The sequence below is a fragment of the Amblyomma mixtum genome, chromosome 9, assembly GCF_055824585.1.
Source record: "Amblyomma mixtum isolate Tamu chromosome 9, ASM5582458v1, whole genome shotgun sequence".
Taxonomy (NCBI): domain Eukaryota; kingdom Metazoa; phylum Arthropoda; class Arachnida; order Ixodida; family Ixodidae; genus Amblyomma; species Amblyomma mixtum.
In genome coordinates, this window is record NC_143020.1 from 113,647,878 (window position 1) to 113,673,941 (window position 26,064).

Genomic DNA, 26,064 nt, shown 5'->3' on the forward strand with positions numbered 1-26,064 from the left:
CCTGCCACTTCATACTCTCGGGATTCCAAGACTCATGTTTGGGCTGTTGTATTGATTGGCTGTTATGATGATTATAATGAGTGCACGAGTTTATATTCCGCATTGCTGATATGTCACTGAATACAGTGGAAAGAAATGAAAGGCGGGCACGCGCAATCTATAGTACTCACGTCAGAAACTTTGAAGCATTCTCTGCATCCTGCTTGAACAGGCCTTCAAATTCATCACGGGCCCACTGCAGAAAAAAATAAATAAAAATTTCATGTTTATTCGAAGTGCCACTGCTTTATTGTTTTAGTAAGCTACACATATCAAGAAGCAGGAAAATAGCACGTCGCCTGACGTGGCCTATCCTTCCGGTAAGAAACGGTGCACTTGGCATGCAGGTATAAATACTAACAAAAACACAACCCACTACAGACGCCTTTGTCGTGCGACAGAAACCACGACACGAGGTTCTGTCGCACGACACAACGCACGAGAAGAACGCTTGTCGCACGACACAGAAATACGACAGACAATTCTGTCGTGCGTTTTTATCGAAAAGGAGAATGTCTCGTCAGAAATTTGTCACATGATAAGATGAACCAGTTTGCGTCGTGTCATTTAGGTAACAAATCAACCACTCCATTTTACGTTGGCTGACAGGTAAAACATGGCGTTATATTTAATGTTTTTTTTCCTTCTGGAAGGTCATTCTTGTGTGTTCGAATGATTGACACTAACCTATCGCACAGACTTCAATCGTCCAGTGAGAAATGCCTCATTTCAGAAGCGGCCGCACCCACAGCTGTCGGTACTTCGCTCATAAAAATGGCGAAAAGTCTGGGAGTTTTACACTACTAGAACCAGTAACGCCACCTGAAGCTAAAAACATTGCCTGAGATTCAACCCGGCCAAACCTAGCAGACGAGCGAAAGCAAAGCCGGTGGTATATATAGCGATGTTACTGCTCCATCGTCGCATTAGGTCACAGCTGCCTTTGTTAATCTCAGCTCTAAAGGTCAAGGTCACATGACTGCAGGTCAGTGGTCATGCTAGTTGGTGATAAGACATACCCCTATGCCATACTACATACCTATATCATGGCTATGGCAGAATGACTACGTCCTAGTTTGACTTTGCTAGGCTTTGAAGGTCACAGCGACGATCCGCCGATAAATAAGTTCTACGTCGCATAGTTTAGCTTTCGCTCTAAAAACTGATTCTCTGATCCAGACGTGAAGGCTGTACCTGCAATGTGTGTTCTATGGCGTTGGGGAAGTGCTTCAGTGTGCAGATCGGAATTGACTTTTCAGGTGGGTCGCGCGTGGAGGAGTACGACTCTGTCAGGTGGGGAACCACCACCTGAACGTTGCCCTTCGTGCCTAGGGTGCCGGACTCGAGGAGTGGCTTGCCGTGCTGGACGCATCGGATGTCGATGTAGGTGCCTGCAAAAAGCACGTATCACTGTCTTTTCGGTGCTGCCACTCTACTATAGAGAATTCCTAGAGAACAGTCTATAGGCAATACAAATGCGACAGACAGTCTATAGAGGTATATAGATTTATGGCCATACACTGTTAGTAGACTTTTCTCTATAGACAGTCTATAGACTATGATTATACAAAAAGAAATGTCTATAGGAAGGCAATAGAGTCTATAAAAAGTCTGTAGTCTGTCTATCGTTTTTATAAAGGCCGAGGGCGTACTTACGTGCTTCGACGTTGTCCAGCGCGTTTGCCACGCCGTCGAGGGAGCTGAAGAAGTCGTCTGTGTAAACATGCTCCGTCTCCGGCCCCACCCGATTGCTGTGCGGTACGATTTTGAAGTCCGGATTCATCAGGCGCACAGCGTTCGCAGCCGTGTCGGCCTTCAGGTGCTGTGAAAGAGAAGAGAGGCGATGGGAAAGTATCGGGACAGAGTGGACACCGAGTGAACTGCGTTGCCAAATGAAGGGCACGAGGCTAGCGAGGTGCAGACTATCCATCGTTATTTTGCACACGACGCCATATCTTCGTCAGGCTCCGCGTACATTGCAATGCACGGCTGCTTTTAACGCAGTAATGATTCTAACATCTACGGAGGTCGTGAGTTCGGGTCCTACTGGCGGCTTGCGGTTGTTTTTATTTTACTTTCTTCTCAATTATTTTTCGTCTAGAAAGTGATCACGTTGGTAATTTTCCGTTTATCGACACCATTAATTAAAAAAAAAGCCAAGAACATTCCCCTACGCTTTCTTTGGTTTCGATGACTGTTGACTTTCTTAAAATCTACGTTCATGATTTACAGTGCATGCGTGACGCCCGCGGTCTTCTGGACGTTCCAAGTCCGCCGCTATGGACGAGGATAGCGCAGGTGAACACTCAATCGAAAGCAAAGGGCAATGAAGCCCCTACCATAATTAAAATAGTGCAGCGTACACAACATGCGGAGGTATGTGGATGAAGATCCCACCCGGCGGCATGCCGTTGTCATTTATTCTACGCTCTCTAAAATTATCTACTATCTAAAATAATCATTTAGTCTTCTCCTATAGTCAACACCACTGCCGAAAAATAAAATAATAGTGCGTCGCGCTTTCTTTGGTCTCAGCATGGTTTCAGTGACAGTTGACTTGAGGCTATCGGAACACGCAGCATATAATTCCGGCAACCACATGCTTACGATCCTAACAAAAATCAATTCAGTATGCCTACAGTTCGACAGTGGGTATAAACCGCATGAAACCACCCATATATGCCCTTAACATCCAAAAACTTGCTCCTTGATTAGATGAACTCGTTAGCTCCTTAGTTGTCTTTAGAGTTTCTAAAAACGTACATATAACGAAATGGAACAGTGTTAAACGATGAGAACTTTGTGACAAAAAAAGGAAGCATCTGCCACTCTGTGATTAACAAATGGCAGGCATTGTTGCTTATTCATTCATTCATTACCCAGCGTAACCAATCAATTAACTAACGTCTCGCTGTTGTCATAAAAGCGAAATCGACCGGTCGACCGACCACTCACGCCGACATTCGAAGGTCGAAAGAGGAACTGCCGGTTCAGGTTGGACCGCTCGATGATGTCCATGTCGGTGACGTACACACATCCACCTTCCACGCCCAAGCCCATCATGGCGAAGTTCTTGAGCAGTTCGCACCCGATGGCTCCCGAACCCACCTGCACGAGACAAACATGTATTAGGCCGCGGACAAAGTGCAGGCCGCACCACCGCGGACAGCGTGGGTTGCGTTGGGGTCAAATTTCTGTATCGAGTGAGTTGGTCCATGCTTTTAAATCTTCCAATAAACAGAACGAAAAACAGAATGAACGAAGGTACACTTACAAACAGGAGGGGCGCTGAACATCAACTAACTTTATTTAGGTCAAGAAGTAAAAGTATTTTTGACAAATTTAAGTGCAGACGGGCCTACTCCCACTCGCTTGTTGATTGGCACTGCTCATAGACACAGACTGCGGGTCTTGCCTAACAGGATCTGCGCACTAAATTCTTCGGAGTTTTACACTAAACCGGAAGCGGTATAGGAGCACCCCGGATCCGTACAATAACGACTCATTCGGCTATGTGCTTAGTGGCCTACGAACTTTATAAAGTCTTTTTTGCTATCGCTGCAAAATCCTGTGGGTTTCCTAGGAGTTCCTCAGCAACGTGTGAAAATTCAGTGTTGCAGGTAAAGTTAGACAGCATAGGACAGCAACAGTTCTTTAAGAAAGCAAGCAAGCAGGTGCTATGGAATGTGGTGGAAGTATCAGTGCGCTCAGTGCTGTATATAAAAAAAAAAAAACATGTGACAATACTCAACAGCGCAAATGAGATGCCGGTTGAGTAAAATAATTCCGTACCACAAAATACTTCTGGGATTCAAGCTTCTTTTGAACATCATCTCCAAGGACACAAGCTTGAGCACCGTATCTCGTTTTTGCCTGGGAAAGCAGAGGATGAATTAGTATCGAGGCTAACATTCAAAATTCCATTTGCTCTGCTCGGAATGATGACTGTGACACGACTGATAAAATGGAACAATTTTAAATTCACAAACACGATATTGACTGTTTTGCATTTTCATATACTTCAAGCCTTTTGTACCCCTTAGTTTGAGTTTAAGTTTCCAAAAACCTGGCACACTATATGTTGCCACTGACAAGTGTATCAGTTTCTTATTATGTGGCATCAAATATCACAACTATATCGCTAGGCATGTCACACAGCTCTTTCAGAAAAAGTAAAACTATGCATTGGAACCGCATATAACATTCTGTACACCTCAAAGGATTTCTTCACTTGTGTCGCGGCATCATGCTGCTCCTGGTTTCATTAGACTTCACAACTCAAAACGATTTTGTGTTAATGTTAATACCGTTAATGAAAAAAATTTCGCAGAATTCTCCCTCTCTGGCGCTTCTCAGAAATGACGACGGTATATGTAGCTTATACCTCAACGCGCAGTTTCTGAATATGCCATGTACAGCACCTTTTATCGCGTAGGTCTTCCATTGTTTGCATGCTTTACTTCGGCTCCTGAGAGCACCGATGTCTGACCTCGGACACACCTATGCAAACTCTTGGAACCAGGTTAGTACAGTATGCGTTATAGATTGGTTTGAAGAAATAAAAATGCGAATGATATGTATGAGCATTTATACTATACTGTGCATAATGAAGCTGTCATAAATGTAATGAACATTCTGAAATTCCCATTAAAGAAACTGGAGCCAAACAAATTCTCTGCAGACGATATTCGAACCGTTGTATCTCAAAGCCAAAAAGCATCTTCTCTAGCGCTACATTATGCAGCAAATCCTATACACTTTATTACCCGTAGTGGTGCACGGCGCTGGAATCTAGAGCTGTACTGGACATGAGGTGCAAATTGGCTCCACAAGCAACAGCCCAAACTTCCAAGCACATCAGGAGAAGGCAAGAGCCCAAGGCAAGTACATCCCCGACAGCACACAGCTCCTGACCAATCACGATAACATTGTCTTTGGCCTGCCAATGGAAGCACGAGTTTCCTGCTACGAAATACTACGACGCCAACATCGTTTGCTAAGCTGAAGGTTCCATGTAAAGCTATAACCGAAAGACTCATGAATCAAGGATAGTGGATTCCGTATTCTTAATCGAGGATAATGTACTGTACACACGGCACTGCAAATAACAGAACACTGTTGTAATCAATAGACGTGCACTGGACAAGAAGAGTGAAGCAAGATGCAGGTGTCTATAGTACACCAAGCTTTCCCACCTCTATAGCACCTGTGTCTATTCCTTCCAAACTATTATTTTGGTTGGATACAACTCAAGAACGTAGAGGCAGATAGCCTTCGAAGGAGCCTCTCCAGCCAATGGAGCCGACCTATTCTCCCTCTTCACCGATTTCCACTTCTCCCCTTTGACCGATCCCATTACTCCTGCTGGCTTGAAAAAAATTCAGGGGGCCGGGCGCTTTGTTCACCTAAAGTGCGGTGAGGCGGAAGCCTTTAGCGCGGTATTGCTGCTTGTGTCACTGATGTGTGGTTAGTATGTTAGTGAAGTACACAACTGTTTGTAAATTTTAAATGCTGGAGGCACTGGAGGGCTTTTAGGAGGCATCCATCTGATTCGACGCCTTTCTCCAAACACTCTCCAGCATCCTAGACAAGGAGAACTGCACATGCGTTGGCATACGTTTATGATCTGTTGTAATCTGTCAAAACAGGCAATAAAGACAAAAACAAGTAGCGTAGCCATTAGTACGTTCGGCTGCGGAACGGAAGGATGGTGGTTCGAATCCCTTCGTGCACAAATTTTTTTTCTGGTCTGGCTAGAAAAAGCATGACAACCTTGTGCTGACAACCTTGTGCTGGCAACCTTGTGCTGACAACCTTCTGTCGACAACGATGAGTCATTGAAGGCTTTCGCCTTAATAAATAGGGAATAAGTACCGCTTAATCGGATTAATCACGGTGTCATGAAAATGGGTCGACGCTATTGGCTGGAGGGCCTCTTTTCAGGGGAACCTGCCGCTTGGTTCTTCAGTTTTATCCGACTATAGAGAAGCCCATCCTGAAGGTGTCGCTGTCATCCATGGTTGTCTACTCCAGTCGCTTCCTATTCATTACAGCTCAATCAGAATTTTGGTGCCAGCCCTTCATTCTACCTCCCTTAACATGCCAGTCTTGCTGCAAACAGGTACGACAATATGCACGGAACTGAATGATAAAATTCATTAAACTATGATGAGCGATGCGAAAACAGAAAGCGTTTAATATGCTTACCAGTGCATTGGCGCTAGCTTCAGGGACACTGCGGGATTGCGGAAGACACTCGAAGGAGTCGAAGTAGAACCACTGCACGATTGGGGTGAACTTGCCACTGCAAGCCTGAGCAGGACGAAAAAATTAAACGAAAGCAGAATTGCGCTTTAGCTGCAATGACGACATAAGTAAAAATAAAAAAATTGCAGGGGAGACTTAAGCTCCTCCTTAAGGGTATGACGCGATAGCGTAATGGGTTAATCGCCATATATACAGAATTGGTCATCTCCTACTTTACATTCATAGATCCCTGGGAATCCTTGTACCCCTCCTGGCGCAGTGGTGCAGGGTTTAAGCGATGCACCACTGCCCTGCGATGGCAGGTGCTGTCGGCGGTGGGCCTTGTGCGGCTCAGGTTGATCTTCCCGAGCGACCAATCATTCATTTAACTGAAACCTGCCACGGTGGGCAGTTTGCTCACTTTCCGGTGGGCAGGTTGCGATGACACAGCAAGGTCACGTGACCTATGTGCTGTTTCTCTGCTGTGTTTTTCTACAGGGCTGTCTTGACATTACTGCCGTCTGCTGGCGAAAATACGCGGCAGTGGCGACACCTGCATTTCATTTTTTTGCCCTATTGCAGCATATAAACGCTACACTTCAGTGGAAGCAGCCACTTGTCTTTACAAAGCGGCAATCTAGTGATATGGGTTAACTTCAATATATCTTCGATGAGCTTCCTTTTGACAGAACCGATTGCGTTATTCAAAAGGAACTCGCACGGGCACGCCACGTGATTCGGAGGACCGATAACCGGTGGTCGGTTGAGGTAGCGGGTTCGACTCCTACAGAAGGAAAGCGTACCAGGAGATTAGAAAGTCAGGTGGTCCGATGAGATAAGAAAATCTGAGGAGATAGGTTGGCCCCAGCTGGCGCAGGGTAGGGTTATTATGGTAAACAAAGGCAGAGGCATTTATGTTGTTAGTGGCCGTACTCTAGCTAATGATGATGACGATGATGACTTCACTTGCCTCTTTTTGTGCCCTCCACCCAGTCGAAAAACACAACAACACAACAGATGTTTTGAAACATTTTTGTCTCTAAACCTGTAGTAACAACACAAGTTCTTGTAGCGACAACATAATGTTCTGTGAAGCTGTTGTTCCTTGTAACTACAGAACAGCAGGAAAATACATTAAAAAATACTTAGAAACTGCGCGACAATACTACGATACCGCATAAAAATCTGTCATTAGGACAAAACAACAAAATAGTTTGTAGTATTTTTGGCTAAATTCTGTAGTTTTTTTGGGCTGGGTGTGGGCTGCATTTTAGGTTTTAGATATTGTCTAGAATTAGGCGTGCTTCCTAGCTCTTAGACAAAAAATTCAGAAGGCACTTTGGCTCTCTAAAGTGCTGCAAGGCGAAAACCCTTTCCTGGCGCACTGTTTGGCAATGACTGGGAGACTGTTTGAGCTGTACTGGTGCTTTATTTGACTACACATTACAACTACACACTTTGACTGCCGACTTTGACTGCTTCTTTAGCACGACTCTCTCTATGCTTCGATGAGTTCGGTTGTATCCATGGCTCTGTTCGCTGGAGTGAGGAATGTAATGTGGTCGCCCACGGACGCCTTACGCCCCCTGTCGGAGCGGACGACAACTTTTTTATTAGTTGTCGTCTGCTCCAAAAGGGGGCGGCAGGCATCCGTGGGTGACCTCATCACTTCGAATCCGCGCACTCTGATGTCATAACAACATTCTGTCGACAACGATGAGGCATTAAAGGCTTTCTCCTTAAAAGACAGCATGAAAAGCGCGTATTCTCACCTTCATGATTTCCTGTGCCGCAATAGCTCCGACGACCGCTTGCATGGGACTCAAGGAACCGGCCGATGTGAAAGCCAAGGTCGATAGAAGCGTCTCGTCTAGGCTGGACAACGGGGCGGCTAGCGAAGCGTTCAGATCACGGGCAAGCGACACGATTTCAGCCGCATCCTCCTGCGGTAAAGCAGAGCGCAGTGGAAAGTTCATATGTCGGTGAAAAGTTCCCGATGAAGTTACACACAGGCGTTTAAGAGTAATCAGGTCGTTAAAGGCCTTACATTCGGAGCTGGAGAAGCTTGTAAGCCGGCAGAATCAAATTCAAATTCAAATTCTTTATTTCTGCCTTGTAAAGATACAGACAGCGGAGGCGCAGAAAAAGCTGAGAAACAGCTTGACTAAGCCGCAGCCCCCTTTCGCTTGGCAGCAGCTTGACAGCAAGGCTTTTAATACAAAAGGCAGTTGCAAAGCGTGATAACAAGTATACAATAATGAGCAGGTACAAGAGAAAACGAAAGAACATTATACATTATGTTTTTTTTTTTGTTCTGTTTAGTGTTTGGCGGGAATGCTATATATGTACACATGTGCGTAATAAATCGTCAGTTGAAAGTCAGCGCTCGTGTTGTCGTGTTTGTTCCGTCCTCGTGTTTTTTCCGCGCTGTTTTACCATGGATAGTAATAACCAACTTGCCCACCTTTCTGTACTTCTAAACATTATACAATATTGACACAATATTCACATTGGGTAGACACAGGTAATGGCAGCAAAGAAAAAAAAAGAGAAAGAAGAAAAAAAAACACAAAGCAAAAATCCTACATGCTAGCATACAAATCACGCAAAGACCTGTTTGACGAACTGAAAAGGTCAAAATTATTATATATATATACGCGTTTAGCAGGGACGGAAGAGTGAACTGCAGGCGTTCTCTACCCGAGTTTGACCGTGGGGTCGGGACTATCCATGTCTCCGCATACCTTGTTGTGTAGCTTGCATCTCGGGTATGTAGTTCAGCAAGTTTACGTATGTGGTTTACATTTCTACGTGTTTCGAGTTTAAACCGGACAATCAAGCGATATTTATACAAGTAGTGTATTTTTAGCACACCACTTTGTAGAAAGAGATCTTTGCTTGGCGAGTCCCAGGGGACATTGTAAACATGACAAAGAAACTTTTTCTGAAAAATGTAGATACGCTGAAGACAGCTAACCGTAGCTGTCTCCGCAAGGGTAATCCCACCTGTATCTTGCAACAACCTCAACCTTAACCTCTTTTAAGTAGTACATATTTGGTGACATTTTGCGGAGTTTTATGCATAATTGTTTTGTAGTGCACTATTCCTTTCGCTGTGTATTTGTCTAATACTGGTGTAACGTTAAGAGATCGGAAGTGGGCGGAGTGGGTGAGCGAATAAAAGTGGGTTAATGACATCCTCGTCGAAATCAAGAGGAAGGAATGGGCTTGGGCAGGGCATGCAATGCGAAGACAATATAACCGCTGGTCCTTAAGGGTAACGGAGTGGATTCCAAGAGAAAGAAAGTGCAGCAGGGGGAGGCAGAAAGTTAGGTGGGGGTATGAGATTAAGAAGTTTGCGGGGATACGGTGACCGCAACTGGCGAATGACAGGGTTTATTGGAGAGGCATGGGAGAGGCCTTTGCCCTGCAGTGGGCTGTAGTCAGGCTGATGATGATGATGATGTATAGCAATTAACTTTCTGTCCCTCCTTATGTAACGCCTGACGGCCTTAAAGTATAAATATTTACCCCTCATGTAAAGCGCCCAGTAGGACTTTCTGGTACAAATGAATACATAGACGAAAACAAGAATGGTTACTAAATTAGCTTGAGTGCGAAAGAAACGAATGAGTGGGCACGGTGGACCGGGCCGGGACTTGCAACTGAACATGCCTCCCCTCTTGTTTATTCAGGCCCTGCTCTTCGGTTTCACCGAGATTAACTTGGACACATGCAGCAGATACCCGTTGTCAACGCTATCAGGCATCGCCTCCGCCCGTGTGTATGACACACCAAGACTCAGCTGTCCCCCTGCCGGCCACGTCGGTTGGAGTGTGACGTCACCATCTGCTGCAGCTATAAAGGAAGACCTTCATCGCTTCGCTTTCAGTGGGCACGGTGGACCGGGCCGGGACTTGCAACTGAACATGCCTCCCCTCTTGTTTATTCAGGTTGGTTGCTGTTCTTTCAGTAGTAACGATCCCATGTTACTGGTCCTACCGTGCCCAAAGCGTTGTGTTTCCATGGCGTATGAGTGTTTTTTGGTATGTAAACTTCTGCTGTGTGGTGACGTGGAAAGCAATCCGGGTCCCAATGATCAAAATATGTTTGATCTTATTATAGGAACGCAGAATCAAATACGAAAAGATATTTCCGATCTGAAAACTTGTTATGACAAAATAAACGCGTCCCTTAGTGTTTTGTCCGCTACACTCGAGGGAGTAGAGAATAGTATTGCCAATTTTAAAATCAGCATTGACAGGATACCGCAAATTGAGCAGCACGTGGAATCTGTTCACCAGTAATTCGACATACAACAGAGAACGGTTACCAATATCGAAGACCATAGCCGTCGCTCAAATCTGATTGTTCACGGAATTGCTGAAGACGAAAAGGAAAATGAAAAATCGCTCAAATACAAGGTACTCATTGATATATTTCAGACCATTTTAGGCGTCAAAACGTCCTCAGTGACCCGCATTCATAGGCTTGGAAAAAAGAGTGACAAGGAGCGCCCAGTTATAGTTTACTTTCAGGACTATGTAGAAAAGAAAAATGTATTTTCGAATATAAGTAAACTAAAGGGGTCCGATTTTTTCATACAGAATGACTATTCTCGGGAAACATTAGGAAAACGTAAGTTACTATGGGAATCAACTGAAGCGGAGAGAAAAAACGGTCTCAAAGTAAAGCTTATTAATGACAAGCTGACAGTCAATAATCAGACATATGTATGGAACGACGCTACATGCAAGCGAATTCAGTTTCTTTCCTCGGACGCTAGGACCTCAGATTGACGCTCAGCCTCCAGAGAACCATATCTTCCCCACTTTATTATTCTGAACACGAATGCGCAAAGCTTAGTTAATAAAACTGAACCCCTCGAAGTAGCCTTGCTTACTCATAATCCGCACGTAGCCATCATAACAGAGACCTGGCTTTACCCTGATATTAGTAGTGGCTGTATCTTTCCTCCGTCGTACTCTGTTTTCAGACGTGATAGAGCATCACGTGGAGGCGGCGTCGCAGTGTTACTAAAACAAAACATTAAAGCTACACTTCTACAACAAATCGAAAATCATGAAAGCCTATTTCTAGAGATCACGTACAACTGCCGTACCTTCATACTATGCGCATTGTATAGGCCACCAAATTCTGACGCTGATTACCTGGGCAGGCTGCAGGATCACCTTTCATTGTTTGGCAAGAAGAACATAATTCTTGCTGGTGACTTTAATGTTCCAAGCATCGATTGGTGTACTGAAAATTTCGAATCAATGCATGACTCAGGCCTTCTTTGCGATATTATGTTTGCTCATAATCTCAAACAAGTCGTCTTGGAACCAACTAGGGTAAGCGGATCTGCCAGCTCTATTCTCGACCTAGTGTTTTTAAACCGTTCGATTTCTGATTCTTCAACCATAGTATACAATGGCATATCTGACCATAAGATAGTAGTTGTATCTTTCGCTCTATCGAAAGGCCATCAAACAAAACCAATCAAACACAAAATCATTAAAGACTATTCAAAGGCAAGAGACGAATCTGTACTGGATCACTTAGAACTGGCATTTGAAACATACTCAGCCGAGAACGTGCCAGAATTATGGGCAAAACTGAAAGAGCTTTGTCAGTATTGCATTAATAACTTTATTCCAGATAAAAAGATACGCTTGAAGAAAACAAATCCATGGATTAGCCGGTACATTATTCATTTGAAGAGGAGGATTAAACGCCTAAAGAGAACTAAGTCCCCCAAATCGAGTTCCTTAAACGCGTTGATGGTGGATTTGTCCTCTAGCATCCACTCGGCCAGGCAACGTTATTTCACTGAAACCCTTCCGCAGTTTATGCACAAAAATCCTAGTAAATTTTGGAACCACCTCCGGGATTCCACTCAGCCTGTTCAGCAGATAATTGTGAATGATGAGGTCATAACATGTCCACAACAAATGGCAGCGCACTTTAATTCATATTTCCATTCTGTGTTTTCCATTAACGATGATGACGATGATGTTAATAATCTGAACATTGTTCCTAATTCCTCATTTGAGCCTGTTATCTTGGTATCTTATGAGGGCATCGTGGAGATGCTTCTCAGACTTGATCCAAAGTGTTCTACTGGTCCTGATGGTATTCCAAATGCATTCTTAAGACGTTATGCAGAATCCCTAGCCAATTTCTTATGCAAAATCTTCTGTGAATCACTAATGTTAGCTTCATTACCTCCTGATTGGCTCACAGCCAGAATCGTGCCTATTCACAAGAACGGGGACCGTTTCTCGGTGGGGAACTACCGTCCTATCTCTTTAACTTGTTCTTCATGTAAGCTCATTGAACACATGGTTACAAATCATATAATGCAGATTCTAAATACAAATTCAGCGCTTAGTCCATGTCAACATGGTTTTAGAAAGGGATTTTCAACTGTTACGCAATTAGTCACAGCTATTCATACCTTTAGTGCCGTATTAGATAAGTCCGGACAAGTAGACGTCATTTACCTTGATTTTAGTCAAGCATTTGATAAGGTTGTACACAATGAACTACTACTCAAACTTAAAATAATAGGAGTACCTCCACCACTCATAAAATGGATTGCTGCTTACTTACGGCATAGAAAACAGTATGTGGAGATTGACGGTTTCAGTTCCCCTCCTCTCGAGGTCACCTCAGGTGTTCCGCACGGGAGTGTGTTGGGTCCCCTACTGTTTTTGGTTTATATAAATGATTTAGTTTCTGCCATTGATGAAAATGTAAAGGTTAATTTGTTTGCTGATGACTGTATGCTATTTAAAGAAATACGTTCGGTTTCGGACCAAGCCCTGCTTAATACTGCTTTAGATGATGTTTCATCCTGGTGTACGAAATGGGGAATGTCACTAAACCCTAAAAAAACTGTATTTATGCGTATCACAAGGAAGAAGGTGCCTCAAATGTTTAACTACACCCTCAATTCTGCAACTGTAACTCAGGTAACCAAGTACAAATACTTAGCAAAGCGGAAAGTTGGGCAAGTTGGATAACGTTCATGATGTAAAAAATAGCGCACAGGGAACACACGGGACGGAGAGTAAACGACGCAGACAAGCGCTATTTCTATTAGCGCTATTAGCGCTATTAGCGCTTGTCTGCGTCGTTTACTCTCCGTCCCGTGTGTTCCCTGTGCGCTATTTTTTACAACATTACAAATACTTAGGCGTAATCATTAATGACCAGCTCACATGGAGTGACCACATTAGTCATATAACTTCTTCTGCAATGAAAAAACTGGGATATTTAAGACATAAGTTAAGGGGAACACCAAGCAATGTAAAGAAATTAGCTTACGAATCCATTATTAGGCCGAAACTCGAGTACGCTGCCGTGGTATGGGACCCTCACACGAAAAAGGATATTGCGCAGGTAGAAAAAGTCCAAAGGCGTGCCGTGCGCTTCATTTACAATAAATATAAAACCTCCGAATCTCCATCTCTCCTTATGCAAACAAACCAGATAAAACCTCTCAGCATCCGAAGAAAGATAGCTAGAATAGAATTTTTGTACTGCTTAATTCAGGGAAAGTTTGGCATCTCGGCAAGTCCTTTTGTTACTCCATCATCAGCTCGAAAAACGCGACACACACACAACTACAGCTTAACTCCTCACTTCGCAAAAACAAACTCCCATAAGATTTCATTTTTTCCAAAAACAATCAGTGATTGGAACTCACTACCGGAAGAGGTTTTTACGTGTCCTAACTTCAAAGAGGCCATCACAAATGTCTTTTAACAAATGAAAATGCCCTTCTGAAACGTGCATTTGTGACTATTTTATATCTGACGAGATGTATATCGGAGTGCTTTTATATCTCCATGCATGAATTTTAAACATATATATGTACGTAAGATGTTCTCTAACCATTTCTTGTGCATTTTGCTTTTGCCCTTCCTGCTTGGACCAAAAAGGTCTGCAGTATCATGTAAATAAATAAATAAAGAACACAAAAACACAGGAGTGGCGTCAACTACCAACTAGACCAAAATAAACATTAACTTTTACCAACTAGCCAAAAACAAACTATCATACCACAGAAAAGAATGGCCTTTTAACCACGGTCGAGCTTATTCGCTCTACGCTACTCTACCAATACGAGTTGCGCACCTTGTTCCATGGTCGTGGCAACCGCGAGTGATTCTTCTCGAAGGCGTGCAGAGCCTGGAAGCCTACGTGCAGCAGCGCCGAACGCTCGTTCCCGGTGACGCTCTGGAGGAAATCGGGCGCCGTCAGGGAGTCCCTCAGGGTTTTCTGCAGGGAGAACCAACGTTGGGTTAGCCTGCATGTTTTCACATTTCGATGCGGAAGCATTATGTGGCTCATCAGCAACGAAACCCGGTGTTGTCGTCGCTGACCTGAACAGTGGTCACAGAAATTCACCGTCACGACACCATGATAGCGGGGACCGGAAGTCACGTCAACCAAACCTAAAGTGACGTCAACCAAACAGGAAGTGACCTTATCAGACCGGAAGTGGCGTCCTGTAAGCCACATGTGAAAGCCGGAAGTGAAGTAGTGATTTGGCTAAAGCGAGGCTTTTAGGCATACCTATGTCGTGTGGTCTTTCCTAAAGGCCTTTACCCCAAGGCCATCGGCCTAAAAGCCTTTACCGGAAAGGCCTTTGAGACAATAGTACTAGTTACCAACCAGTACTAGCTAGACAACAAATGTAGTTAACTATTAGCCGCGGCGACACACAAATGCTTTCGCATTCACAGCACGTAAATCCCCTCCGTAATTCTTACTGCCGTTTTGGTGCAATGTAGCCAAAATATGTCCATCCACAGCTCCGAAGGTAACCGCGTTTTCGAAATTCCAAAAACTGATATGGGTATTAATTACGGTGGGGTACACGCTCCACTGTAACTAAAGAGCCTAACAGTAAGAGTTAAAAAGTTAACTAATATTAGTTATGCAGGCTGCTGGTTAGCTGTATTCTGATGTATTACACCGCTGACAATGCTATGTCGGAAATAGCGGCCTTCTAACTCAAAAACCCTATTTTTTAAAATAGTGTACAGTCTTAGATGAAACGCCCTGTATAACGGATACAACGTTTCGGTATCAACTGAGGCGTTACGCGCCCACTGTTTCTGTGTGATATATTGTGGCCACGTAGCTCCTTATTTGGTCAATTTGACCTCCATTGCAGTCTGACGCGTCCTTGAGAAACGCAAAAATCAAAAGCCACGAAAGGTTGTTTTTTTTTATTCCCACGAAGGGTAGTTGATTCAAGTGTGTTAGAGGGGCACCTACGTAACACTTTGTGGTCTGTATGACATAGTAACGTGTATTTTGGTTTAGGTTTGGTTTATGGGGTTTAACGTCCCAAAGCGACTAAGGCTATGAGAGACGCCGTAGTGGAGGGCTCCGGAAATTTCGACCACCTGGGGTTCTTTAACGTGCACTGACATCGCACAGTACACAGGCCTCTAGAATTTCTCCTCCAAAGAAATTCAACCGCCGCGGCCGGGATCGAACCCGCGTCTTTCGGGTCAGCAGCCGGGCACCATAACCACTGAGCCACCACGGCGGCCAGTAACGTGTATTTTGAATTTGCACTCATCTTGAAGTAATATTCCCAATGGCGGATATTTTATTTTCTTATGGTGTGATTTCAGGAATTCTGGGAGTCTTTCCGACTAACGCCAGGCTCTAAAACAAGCTAAAGCAAGCTCTTTAAAGGCCCGTTCACACTTGCCAAAAAATCCGGCGAGCGAAGCGGATTCGGCCGCTTTTGACGCCGAGCGACGCGGAAAGCGGCGCGGCGAGGGCGATCGGGCTGGACCCATTTCCGCCGCGCGGCGAGAAACATGGCGGCGCCCTTCGAAGCCGGACCCGTCGCTTCGGATTGAATTCTCGTTGTTGCTGGCTTTTTCAGTGCGTTCACTGGCCAGAAATTCGGCACAGGTCTTTCGCTTCGTCTCATCTCGCCTCTAAGAAGACGCATAAGTGATAGACTTGCTTTATTTTTTTTTATTCAGAGTGACGATTCTGCCGCTTCTAGGCTTGACAGCAGAGTCGGTTTGTTGACAGCAAAGGTTCCCGCCCTGACAACCAGATGGCGCCACTATAGGTAAAGTTTATTTTTGCGTCTGTGCTAGCATACGCTGAACTAAAAGTGAGAATGCGCCTGCGTTTAACGTACGTAAACATGCATACGCTTATGGTACGTACACAGCGTAAATTTATGCTCTTTTCTCACTGTATCTGTGTATGCCGCTATCAGCGACGCGGTGTGGAAAGGCGAGAAACAGCAGCGGCGCGGCGGATCCGCCTCGCTCGCGCGTGAAAAAGTGAGAACAGGTCCCTGTTTTTGCGGCGAGCGAATCCGCTTCGCTCGCCGAATTTTTGGGCAAGTGTGAACGGGCCTTAAGTAAGCTACCACGTAATAAGCATTCTCACCGCTCCAGAGCAGTGGTAGGTACCGGCTTTGCTAAAAGTAACCTGGAAACGGTTGTTCATTTGTCACATTGCCAAGTACTTATGGCAACCCTTAGGCTCTGAATCTTTGCAAAATAACGTCAACTCTTGTCCTCCCGCCTTGACACCTTTCGGTCTACGGCGGCCGTAAAGGTTTCGCGATTGAGAAGCAAAACAAATCACGAGGAACTTTAGCAGCTAAAGTGGTGGAAGGCGAAAGCCTGAGTGCTGCATTCCGCTACGCGATTGTTCACTTCACATTCTGTTGGTGCATTAATTAACTCCCAATTTATGACGCTTAATCTTTCCCTTTAGGAGTGGAACGCGACAGCGTGTTGTAGCGCTGCCAGGGAGCCCACGGAAAGCCACCACCCGTTCGGCGCGATGCGTTGCCCTTTTAACGCAACGCTTTTTGAGGAAAGGAAATGGGGCAGTAATTCTCTGTCATCTCGGTGGACACCTGAACCGCACCGTACAGGAAGGGCAGAAATGGAGTGAAAGAAGAAAGAGAAAGAGGGGCCGTAATGAAAAAAAAATGAAAATTGTATTTGAGGAAAGGAAATTATGCAGTAATTTTTCTCACATATCTCGGTGGACACCAGTCGAAAATTGCATTTGAGGAAAGGAAATTGCGCAGTAACTCACATATTTCGGTGGACACCCGTCAAAATTCGCGCGCAGTGACGTCACGACCATTTCGACCAATCTGAAACGCGGACAAATTTGCTAACACGTCTTGGTCACGACAGTATGAGCCATTAAAGGCTTTCGCCTTAAAAATTGGCGAGGGATTAGCTTTGGTTAAGCCTGGTAGGTTGCGAAAGCAAAAGCGCAGCGCCTCCAACTGAAGGAATGCAGTGCGCCGCGTCTACAGGTCCCGCGTGGCTACCTGCTGCCGCTGCGCGACGACTGAAAGCGTCTCGGAACGCAGTGCGCCGCGTCTACAGGTCACGCGTGGCTACCTGTCACCGCTGCGCGACGACTGAAAGCGTCTCGGAACGCAGTGCGCCGCGTCTACAGGTCACGCGTGGCTACCTGTCACCGCTGCGCGACGACTGAAAGCGTCTCGGAACGCAGTGCGCCGCGTCTACAGGTCACGCGTGGCTACCTGTCACCGCTGCGCGACGACTGAAAGCGTCTCGGAACGCAGTGCGCCGCGTCTACAGGTCACGCGTGGCTACCTGTCACCGTTGCGCGACAACTGAAAGCGCCTTGGAACGCAGTGCGCCGCGTCTACAGGTCACGCGTGGCTACCTGTCACCGCTGCGCGACGACTGAAAGCGTCTCGGAACGCAGTGCGCCGCGTCTACAGGTCACGCGTGGCTACCTGTCACCGCTGCGCGACGACTGAAAGCGTCTCGGAACGCAGTGCGCCGCGTCTACAGGTCACGCGTGGCTACCTGCCGCCGTTGCGCGACGACTGAAAGCGCCTTGGAACGCAGTGCGCCGCGTCTACAGGTCACGCGTGGCTACCTGTCACCGCTGCGCGACGACTGAAAGCGTCTCGGAACGCAGTGCGCCGCGTCTACAGGTCACGCGTGGCTACCTGTCACCGCTGCGCGACGACTGAAAGCGCCTTGGAACGCAGTGCGCCGCGTCTACAGGTCACGCGTGGCTACCTGTCACCGCTGCGCGACGACTGAAAGCGTCTCGGAACGCAGTGCGCCGCGTCTACAGGTCACGCGTGGCTACCTGCCGCCGTTGCGCGACGACTGAAAGCGCCTTGGAACGCAGTGCGCCGCGTCTACAGGTCACGCGTGGCTACCTGTCACCGCTGCGCGACGACTGAAAGCGTCTCGGAACGCAGTGCGCCGCGTCTACAGGTCACGCGTGGCTACCTGTCACCGCTGCGCGACGACTGAAAGCGTCTCGGAACGCAGTGCGCCGCGTCTACAGGTCACGCGTGGCTACCGGCCGCCGCTGCGCGATGACTGAAAGCGTCTCGGAACGCAGTGCGCCGCGTCTACAGGTCACGCGTGGCTACCGGCCGCCGCTGCGCGACGACTCTAAGCGTCTTCGGTAATTTTTTTTTATATTTTGTTTTTGATGTTTTTGGGGCTGAGAGATAGAAAACATAATCTACAGCTGGTATGACGTCACAGCGGCAGTAGCGCCACAGGTGCGCGGCGCGGCGTAACTGCAGCCGGGCTATCAGAAGGAGCGAGTTGGTCGCCCAATATCACTCCGCTAAAGGTCAGACTAACTGCGGCCGGGTCACGCGAAGGCTTGAAAATGCGAGTAGTATTGCTTTCGCAATAAAATTAGGCAGCAGCTCAACTCTGCCTAACCGCGTTTCACGTAGCAAGCGATGCCTACATAAGCAAGCGATGCCTGCCGGATGGTCTGAAGCGGCTTGCCGCAATGTTCGAAGATGGAGTTCACTATACGTGTGCTCCTCAGCGCGCTCTTCTTCCTCGATAGCATCTAAGTCAAGCGCAAAACTCTGGTTATATATATATATATATATATATATATATATATATATATATATATATATATATATATATACCTGACATCACAGCTGTGAATTGAATCACGTGACACAACGTGATTACCACGTGGCTTTCTTAGTGCGTCGGCGGACAACTTTCAAGGTCAAAATAAAATGTCAAAGGTCAAGGTCAAATGTTAAGTTCAAAGTTGGAGGTCAGAATTCCAGGTCGAAGGTGGTCCACTAAGTGGACCATATATGTGCATAGCAACACCAAGGTCAAAGTCAAAATTCAGGGGCATTTTGACTGTCTAAAGCGCGTAGAAGCGAAAGCGTTTGCCGCACCACTTTGCCTCTGGGAACTGGTGACGACACACTGGATGACGTCACACACAATTAATGACTAATTATCAAGTAATGAGAAGTTACAAATTAACGGTTAATTACTTATTGGTGACTAAGTACTAATTAACTGCTAATTAATGACGCTTAAGCTTCGCCTTTAGGAGTGGAACGCGACAGCGTATTGTAGCGCTGCCAGGGAGCCCACGGAACGCTACCACCCGTTCGGCGCGATGGCTTGCCCTTTGAACGCAATGCTTTTTCAGGAAAGGAAATGGCGAAGTACTTCTGTCACCTCGCTGGACACCTGAACAGCACCGTACAGGAAGAGAGGAAGTATCAGTGAGAGAAGAAAGAGAAAGAGGGGCCGTAATGAAAAGGAAAATTGTATTTGAGGAAAGGAAGAGAGGGAGAGACTGTCGGCGAGGCGATGGAGTGCTCGCGGCGGCGGCTCCGGCGCGCCAGCTGTGCGCCGTGTGACGTCACCCGCTCCTCGCGCATGCGCAGCTTGGCCTTTCCAGAGCTCCGCGAAATGGCTCGGCGACTAGCGTAGTGCTGCTTTCGAAGCAAAAGTTGGAATTTGTACTTCTGCGACGACGAGGTGTTTATATATTATAAAGTTTATTGACCCGAAAGACACAATTTCGATCCCTGCCGTGGCGGTCGAATTTAGATTCAGGCGAAATTCTAGACGTCTGTGCACTGTGCGATGTTAGTGCCCGTTAAAGAACCCCAGGTGGTCAAAATTTACTTAATCGTTCACTATGCCGTCCGTCATAGCCCGAGTCACTTTGTGAGGGTGGTGGCGGTGAAAACAATTATTAAGAATGGACAGGTGTGTTTGGATCAGCCCGTAAGAGACCGATCCTTAGGTTTGGTTGGTTTGGTTTTATGGGGTTTAACGTCCCAAAGCGACTAAGGCTATGAGAGACGCCGTAGTGGAGGGCTCCGGCCTTAGAAGCATTAGGTGGAGGTCCCTAGTATGGGACCCCAGTGGCGGTGGCCGCCGCCCGGGCGCGCCCGTCTAAGGCTTGTTGGGCCTGTAAGTCGTGGCAGCCGAGCTGGGTCGCCTCCCAGTCCTCCCGGGTTGGGTTGGGGATGGGGGGAATAGCGGGGTTGGAGGGGCAGGCCCACACCATGTGATAGGTGTCAGAAGACACTGCACTACAGTGTGGGCAGCTGCCGCTAAAGGAGGGGTCAAAATGTTTTAGCGCTGCTGGGCACAGCAATGTATTGGTTAGAAGGCGGAGAACGAGCCGCTCATCCGCCTTCTTCAGGCCTTTACATGGGCTAGGGTAAAGGCGATGACAATTTTGATAATAGGTTGTAATATCTTTGAATGTGTAGAAAGGATTAAAAATTCAGGGGGCACTTTGGCTCTCTAAAGTGCTGCAAGGGGAGAGCGTTTCCTGGCCACTGTTTGTTTTTATTTACTTTTTTATTTTTCATAGTTTGTTTTTATTTCTTTTGCTCCTTTTCATAATTTTATTGTTTTTTATTTTTATTTTAACGTCTTACTTTTATTTTGTTTATTTTCTTATTTTTATTTATTTTCCTTTTCTTGACTTTACTCCTTTTATTTTATTTATGAAGCCCATGCATTCACTAGATGCGCCTTTATTCATGCTGGAACCTTGAGCCTTTTAAGCAGTGACGCCGAAAGGCGGGGGAATCTGCCGACGCGTCTGTCGACACTTCTGCCGACGCGTCTGTCGACACGGCTGCCGACGCGTCTGTCGACACTCCTGCCGACGCGTCTGTCGACACGGCTGCCGACGCGTCTGCTAACGACAGTATGAGGCATTAAAGGCTTTCGCCTTAAAATCGGGTACCTGATCGGGTGGGGAGGAGAAAACAGCCCGGTGAGAGAGCGCGCGGGCGGCTGCGTCTGCTGCGTCTGCTGCCTCGTTTCCTATCAACCCCTGATGAGCAGGGGCCCATATAAGGTAACGGTGTGCGGGGTCCGTATCCCATATGCAATTTTGGTAGATTCGATAGGCTAGGAAGGGAGTGCAGCCTTGTTCGACGTTCCGACAGGCCCCTCGCGAGTCGGTTATTATGTATTTTGAATCGGAATATGAGGCCGCGAGAGCAATCGCGAGCCCTTCTGCTTGTGTTGCACTGCGGGCTCTGAAGGTAAGGCCGTTAACTGTTGCTGTTGCGAACCACCGCGACCGTGTACCATCCCCCGTGGTCAGGACCGGAGGCGTCCATGTAGTATACACCTGTTTTGTTGCCATAATATGGGCTAGCGCTTCCGCTCGTGCCAGGCGCCGACCATTATGGTCTTCGTGTGACAAGTTTGCTGGAAGAGGCCACACGTGGAGGGCACGTCTCCACAGTTCTGGGATGCGAAACCTGTCTTCCATTGGTGGGGTGTGTTGGATAGAGTCGAGCAAGAAGGCTAAACCACCACAAACCAGACAGATACATGAACTTTCGCGCTAGACAAGTTGAAAATCGAGGACAGCGGATTACATAAAAGGAATCAAAGGCATGCATTTTAGGAAACTTTCAGGACAGCCACTTACATCGCAGCAATAAAGCACCTGCCAACGTACAACAGACTACCGTAGAAACCGTCTAATTCTGCGACCGGTCTCTCATGCCACATTAGAGAACGCCCATAAGAGTTCAAGCAAAGATTGGAGCTTTATTTCGCTCAGTTCACGTCTATACTTTCAGAGCCTGTGTAGATATTTTCCTCACGCTTCGATTCCCTCAATACGCACTACTGCTATCAGCAACACCATGCACGTGAAGGTAAGGAGAATTTCACCGCGAAAACAGCGAGGGAAGGTAGATTATACTGACTGAGAGCAATAAAGGGAAGGTGGTATTTTAAAAAAAATGGCTGGCAGTTTAGCATTGTTTGCGAAAAGTGCAGGTGCGCTCTTTTTTCTTTCACTCCAACTTTTATCCCTTCCTTTACAGTGCAGCTCACATCTCTCCCTCTCATCACCTACCTAAAAGCACGATTCAGGCGTCCACTGACCCAAGGAGCCATTATGCGCAGTTCCTTTCCTTAAAATGATCGGCGTGTAAAACGTTGCCAACGCCAACGCCAATCAACCCAACGAACGCCGACGGCCTGTGGCTTCAGCGCCGCGTTTCTGGCACAACGTTGTCAATGCCGTCACATGCAGCGCACACCAGTCACTACCGCCACAGCTTAAAGCACGGTGGTTGAGATGTCCACTGTTCCGAGGACAGTTATGCGCCTTCCCTTTGGTTCAGGGGTCCACCGAGATGTGGACATCTCGCCTTCACGTCACGCTACATATATCCTGGCATAGCAGAGCTAAGCCACTGCCAATTTTTAAGGCGAAAGCCTTTAATGCCTCATAATGTCAGCAGACGCGTCGGCAGGAGTGTCGACAGGCGCGTCGGCAGGAGTGTCGACAGACTCGTCGGCAGGAGTGTCGACAGACGCATCGGCAGCCGTGTCGACAGACGCGTCGGCAGATTTGTCTGCCTTTCGGCGTCGCTGCTTAAAAAGAAAGTGCGCCGAGGGTGGGAATCAAACCAGGGCCTTTGGCATTTCAAGAGGAGACGCTAACACTCCGCCACGAAAGCTCAAGGTTTCAGTATGAATAAAGGCGCATCTAGTGAATGCATAGGCTTCATAAATAAAATAAAAGGAATAAAGTCAAGAAAATAAAAATAAGAAATAAGCAAAAATAAAAACAATAGGTTATGAAAATAAAAAGAATAAAAACAAGAAAAGAAGCAAAAATAAAAAGGAATATGAAACAAAAAATAAAAACGGAAACGCTTTCGCCTTGCAACACTTTAGAGAGCCAAAGTGCCTCCTGAATTTTTTTTTCCAAGCTCCTGCTCCATTGGTTTCGCAGCTTAAAGCGCGAGTGAGGTGCCCACTGCTGGTTACAACGGACAACGGCGACGGCGACGCCGCGAAACGCAGAAACGAGCACCAAAGAGCTGCGCTCTAAAACAGCACAGGAAATCTATCAGCGTGGCTCCGCTTCGAAACATTGTTAAAGATGTTCACACAGGCAGACAACAAGCGCAAGTATCCGACCTAAGCCGACGCCTCCAATTCCCCGAAAGTTATGTTGACGCCGCAGCATACCCGGACCATGACAAGGTGGTCGAAATTATTCCGGAGACCTCCACTCTGTCGCCTCTTCCTTTCACTCTGTTCTTTATCCTTTTCCTTACGGCGCGGTTCGGGTGTCCACCGAGATATGTGAGACAGTTACTGCGTCATTTACTTTCCTCAAAACCAATTTTCGGTTTTGGAGCCAGAGCTCTACTTTGGTCTAGAAGGGAAGGGAAAACTTTATTTTCACTAATGCTTATTCCTGCGGTTTGGGGCATCTTCAGAGACGTCTTGGTTCTACCCCCAGGAGCCTTCTCTGTCGAAGTCGTACGCCTCTAATCAGTGGTCGTTTGCCCTTAGTCCAGGGCCGGACCCTCCCCCGCGGGACCTAGAGAACCTCAAGACCTGGGAGGACTGGGAGACCCTGCTGCGCTCGGAGGACCCGGCCGTGCAGACCATCGCAACCGGCCGGGCTGCCAGTGTTATGGACCTTAGGAACATAAACACTTGAGTGCAGTGGGGTCGTGCGGGGACCCTGGGGCGTGCCCCGAATTCCTTGTACAATAAAGTTTTTTTTCTCTCTCTCTATATATATATATATATATTGGGGACCACGTCTATGTTTTGGCAGGCCCATGTGATGTGAAATAGAGTAGGTTTTTCGTCGCACCAGGGATATTTTGTTCGTGTATATCGTAGGGTGCATTTTGTTTAGTATATGTAGGTTTGGGAAAGAGCCTGTTTGTAATTGTCTCTAACTTCTTATTTCGATGTGGACCAGATGATAACCTTCATTGCCTCACAAGGTCAAACCGAACTTCCGCCGCAGCGGTGGCTCAGTGGTTATGGAACTCGGCTGCTGACCCGAAAGATGCGGGTTCGATCCCGGCCGCGGCGGTCGAATTTCGATGGAGGCGAAATTCAAGGGGCTCGTGTACTGTGCGAATTCAGTGAACGTTAAAGAACCCCAAGGGATCCAAATTTCACGAGCCCTTTACTACGGCTTTCCTCGTGGCCTGAGTCGCTTTGGGAAGTTAAACCCTAATAAACCAACTTAACTGTCTGGTGGTATGGCCCAAGCTATGGCAGTATATATGACCACGTGATCATATGACTCTGATCATTGGGTATCTGACCTTGACCTTTGATTTCAGACACTGGACACAATGCTTAACAGAGCTTTCGCTTGTTTAACTAGGTTCAATCCACATTGAACCCCAACCATTGTTTTTTTCTGCTGTAGCTCAGTGGTTGGCTACTGAGCGGGAGGTCCCGAGTTCGCACCCGGCCGTCGCGGCCGCGTTTTGATGGAGTTGAAACGCAAACGTGCCCGTGTGGATCCCCAGGTGACAGTCGAAATTACGCTTTCACTATTTCTTCTTAGACTCTTCGCATTCATACGGTGCGGTTCGGGTGCCCACCGAGACTTGAGAGAGTTACTACGCCTTTTGCCTCTAAAAAAAAAAAAACACTTCACCAGCTACTCAATACGTGCGTACCGCGGCCACAGTTACTGCCGGTAGAGCCGGATGCTATGACGATAACTGTCTCCATGTCATATTAGAAAACGCCCATGTATGCTCAGGAGAACAGTGCAATTTATGTTCGCTCAGTTCAAGTGCATTCTTACGAAGTCAATGCAGATTGTTATTCACGTTTTGCTTCTGACAGCCCGCCCTACTGTTATCAGTAATGGCACCGCCTCTGCAGGTAATGGGAAGTCTTGAAGAAATAAAGATGAACCAAAGCTAAACCGTGTCTAATTATGCTCAACAGAGCTTTCGCTCCGTATGTCATGGCTCAGGTGGGTTGAGCCAAAGCCACTTTTTTTTCTTCAGGCTCCCGCACAGAGAAGGGAAGCTCCCACTTTCCATTCAAAACGCACGCACGCACGCACGCACACGCACGCACGCACGCACGCACACACACACGCACGCACGCACGCACGCACACGCGCACGCACGCACACACGCACACTCTCTCTCTCTCTCTGAGCCAGTATACACAATCTTTCCAATGGTGCTTTTGCCGCAAAAATCCCGCTGCCCGAGGCAGCGTGCCATTACTGCTAACATTAGTGTGGTCTGTCAGAAGAAAAACCTGAAAAAAAAAATCTACATTGGAACCGAAAGAATGCCCATGAATTGAGCGAACACAAATTGCACTCTTCGCTTGAGCTTATACGGGCGTTTTCTAAAAAGCTCAACTGGGGTATCTGTTCTCGCTTCGGCGAGCGCGGCTTCGGCCGCTTCTTTTTGATCAGCGTCCGCTCCGGCGGACGCAGTTGTTGCTGCGACGCGCGTCTTTTCTTTACTTTTTCTCTTTCCTCTGATCTTTTAACTCTCCTCTATCTGCACGTGGCAGCGGTGGTGGCTTGGCTCGAGCCAGTAGCAGGCCCGTGCAATTTCCTCTTCATCCTTCTCTCAGTCACAACAACAACAACAACAACCTGCCCTTTCTTGCTGTCGCTCCCCTCTATACT

The 26,064-nt window shown here is 46.9% G+C and overlaps 1 protein-coding gene across 1 annotated transcript in view; it reads right to left on the reverse strand.

The window, feature by feature from the left end:
• LOC149330805 (ubiquitin-like modifier-activating enzyme 1) overlaps positions 1 to 26,064 on the reverse strand; it is a 67,671-nt gene that overhangs the window by 17,309 nt on the left and 24,298 nt on the right. The window contains exons 9-16 of the mRNA XM_089561478.1: positions 14,431 to 14,574; positions 8,058 to 8,228; positions 6,247 to 6,351; positions 3,832 to 3,912; positions 2,995 to 3,147; positions 1,696 to 1,861; positions 1,234 to 1,430; positions 171 to 235 (exon numbers count right to left, since the gene is read on the reverse strand). Of these exons, the coding sequence (XP_089417604.1) occupies positions 171 to 235; positions 1,234 to 1,430; positions 1,696 to 1,861; positions 2,995 to 3,147; positions 3,832 to 3,912; positions 6,247 to 6,351; positions 8,058 to 8,228; positions 14,431 to 14,574 (1,082 nt within the window). The remainder of the gene's footprint in view (positions 1 to 170; positions 236 to 1,233; positions 1,431 to 1,695; positions 1,862 to 2,994; positions 3,148 to 3,831; positions 3,913 to 6,246; positions 6,352 to 8,057; positions 8,229 to 14,430; positions 14,575 to 26,064) is intronic.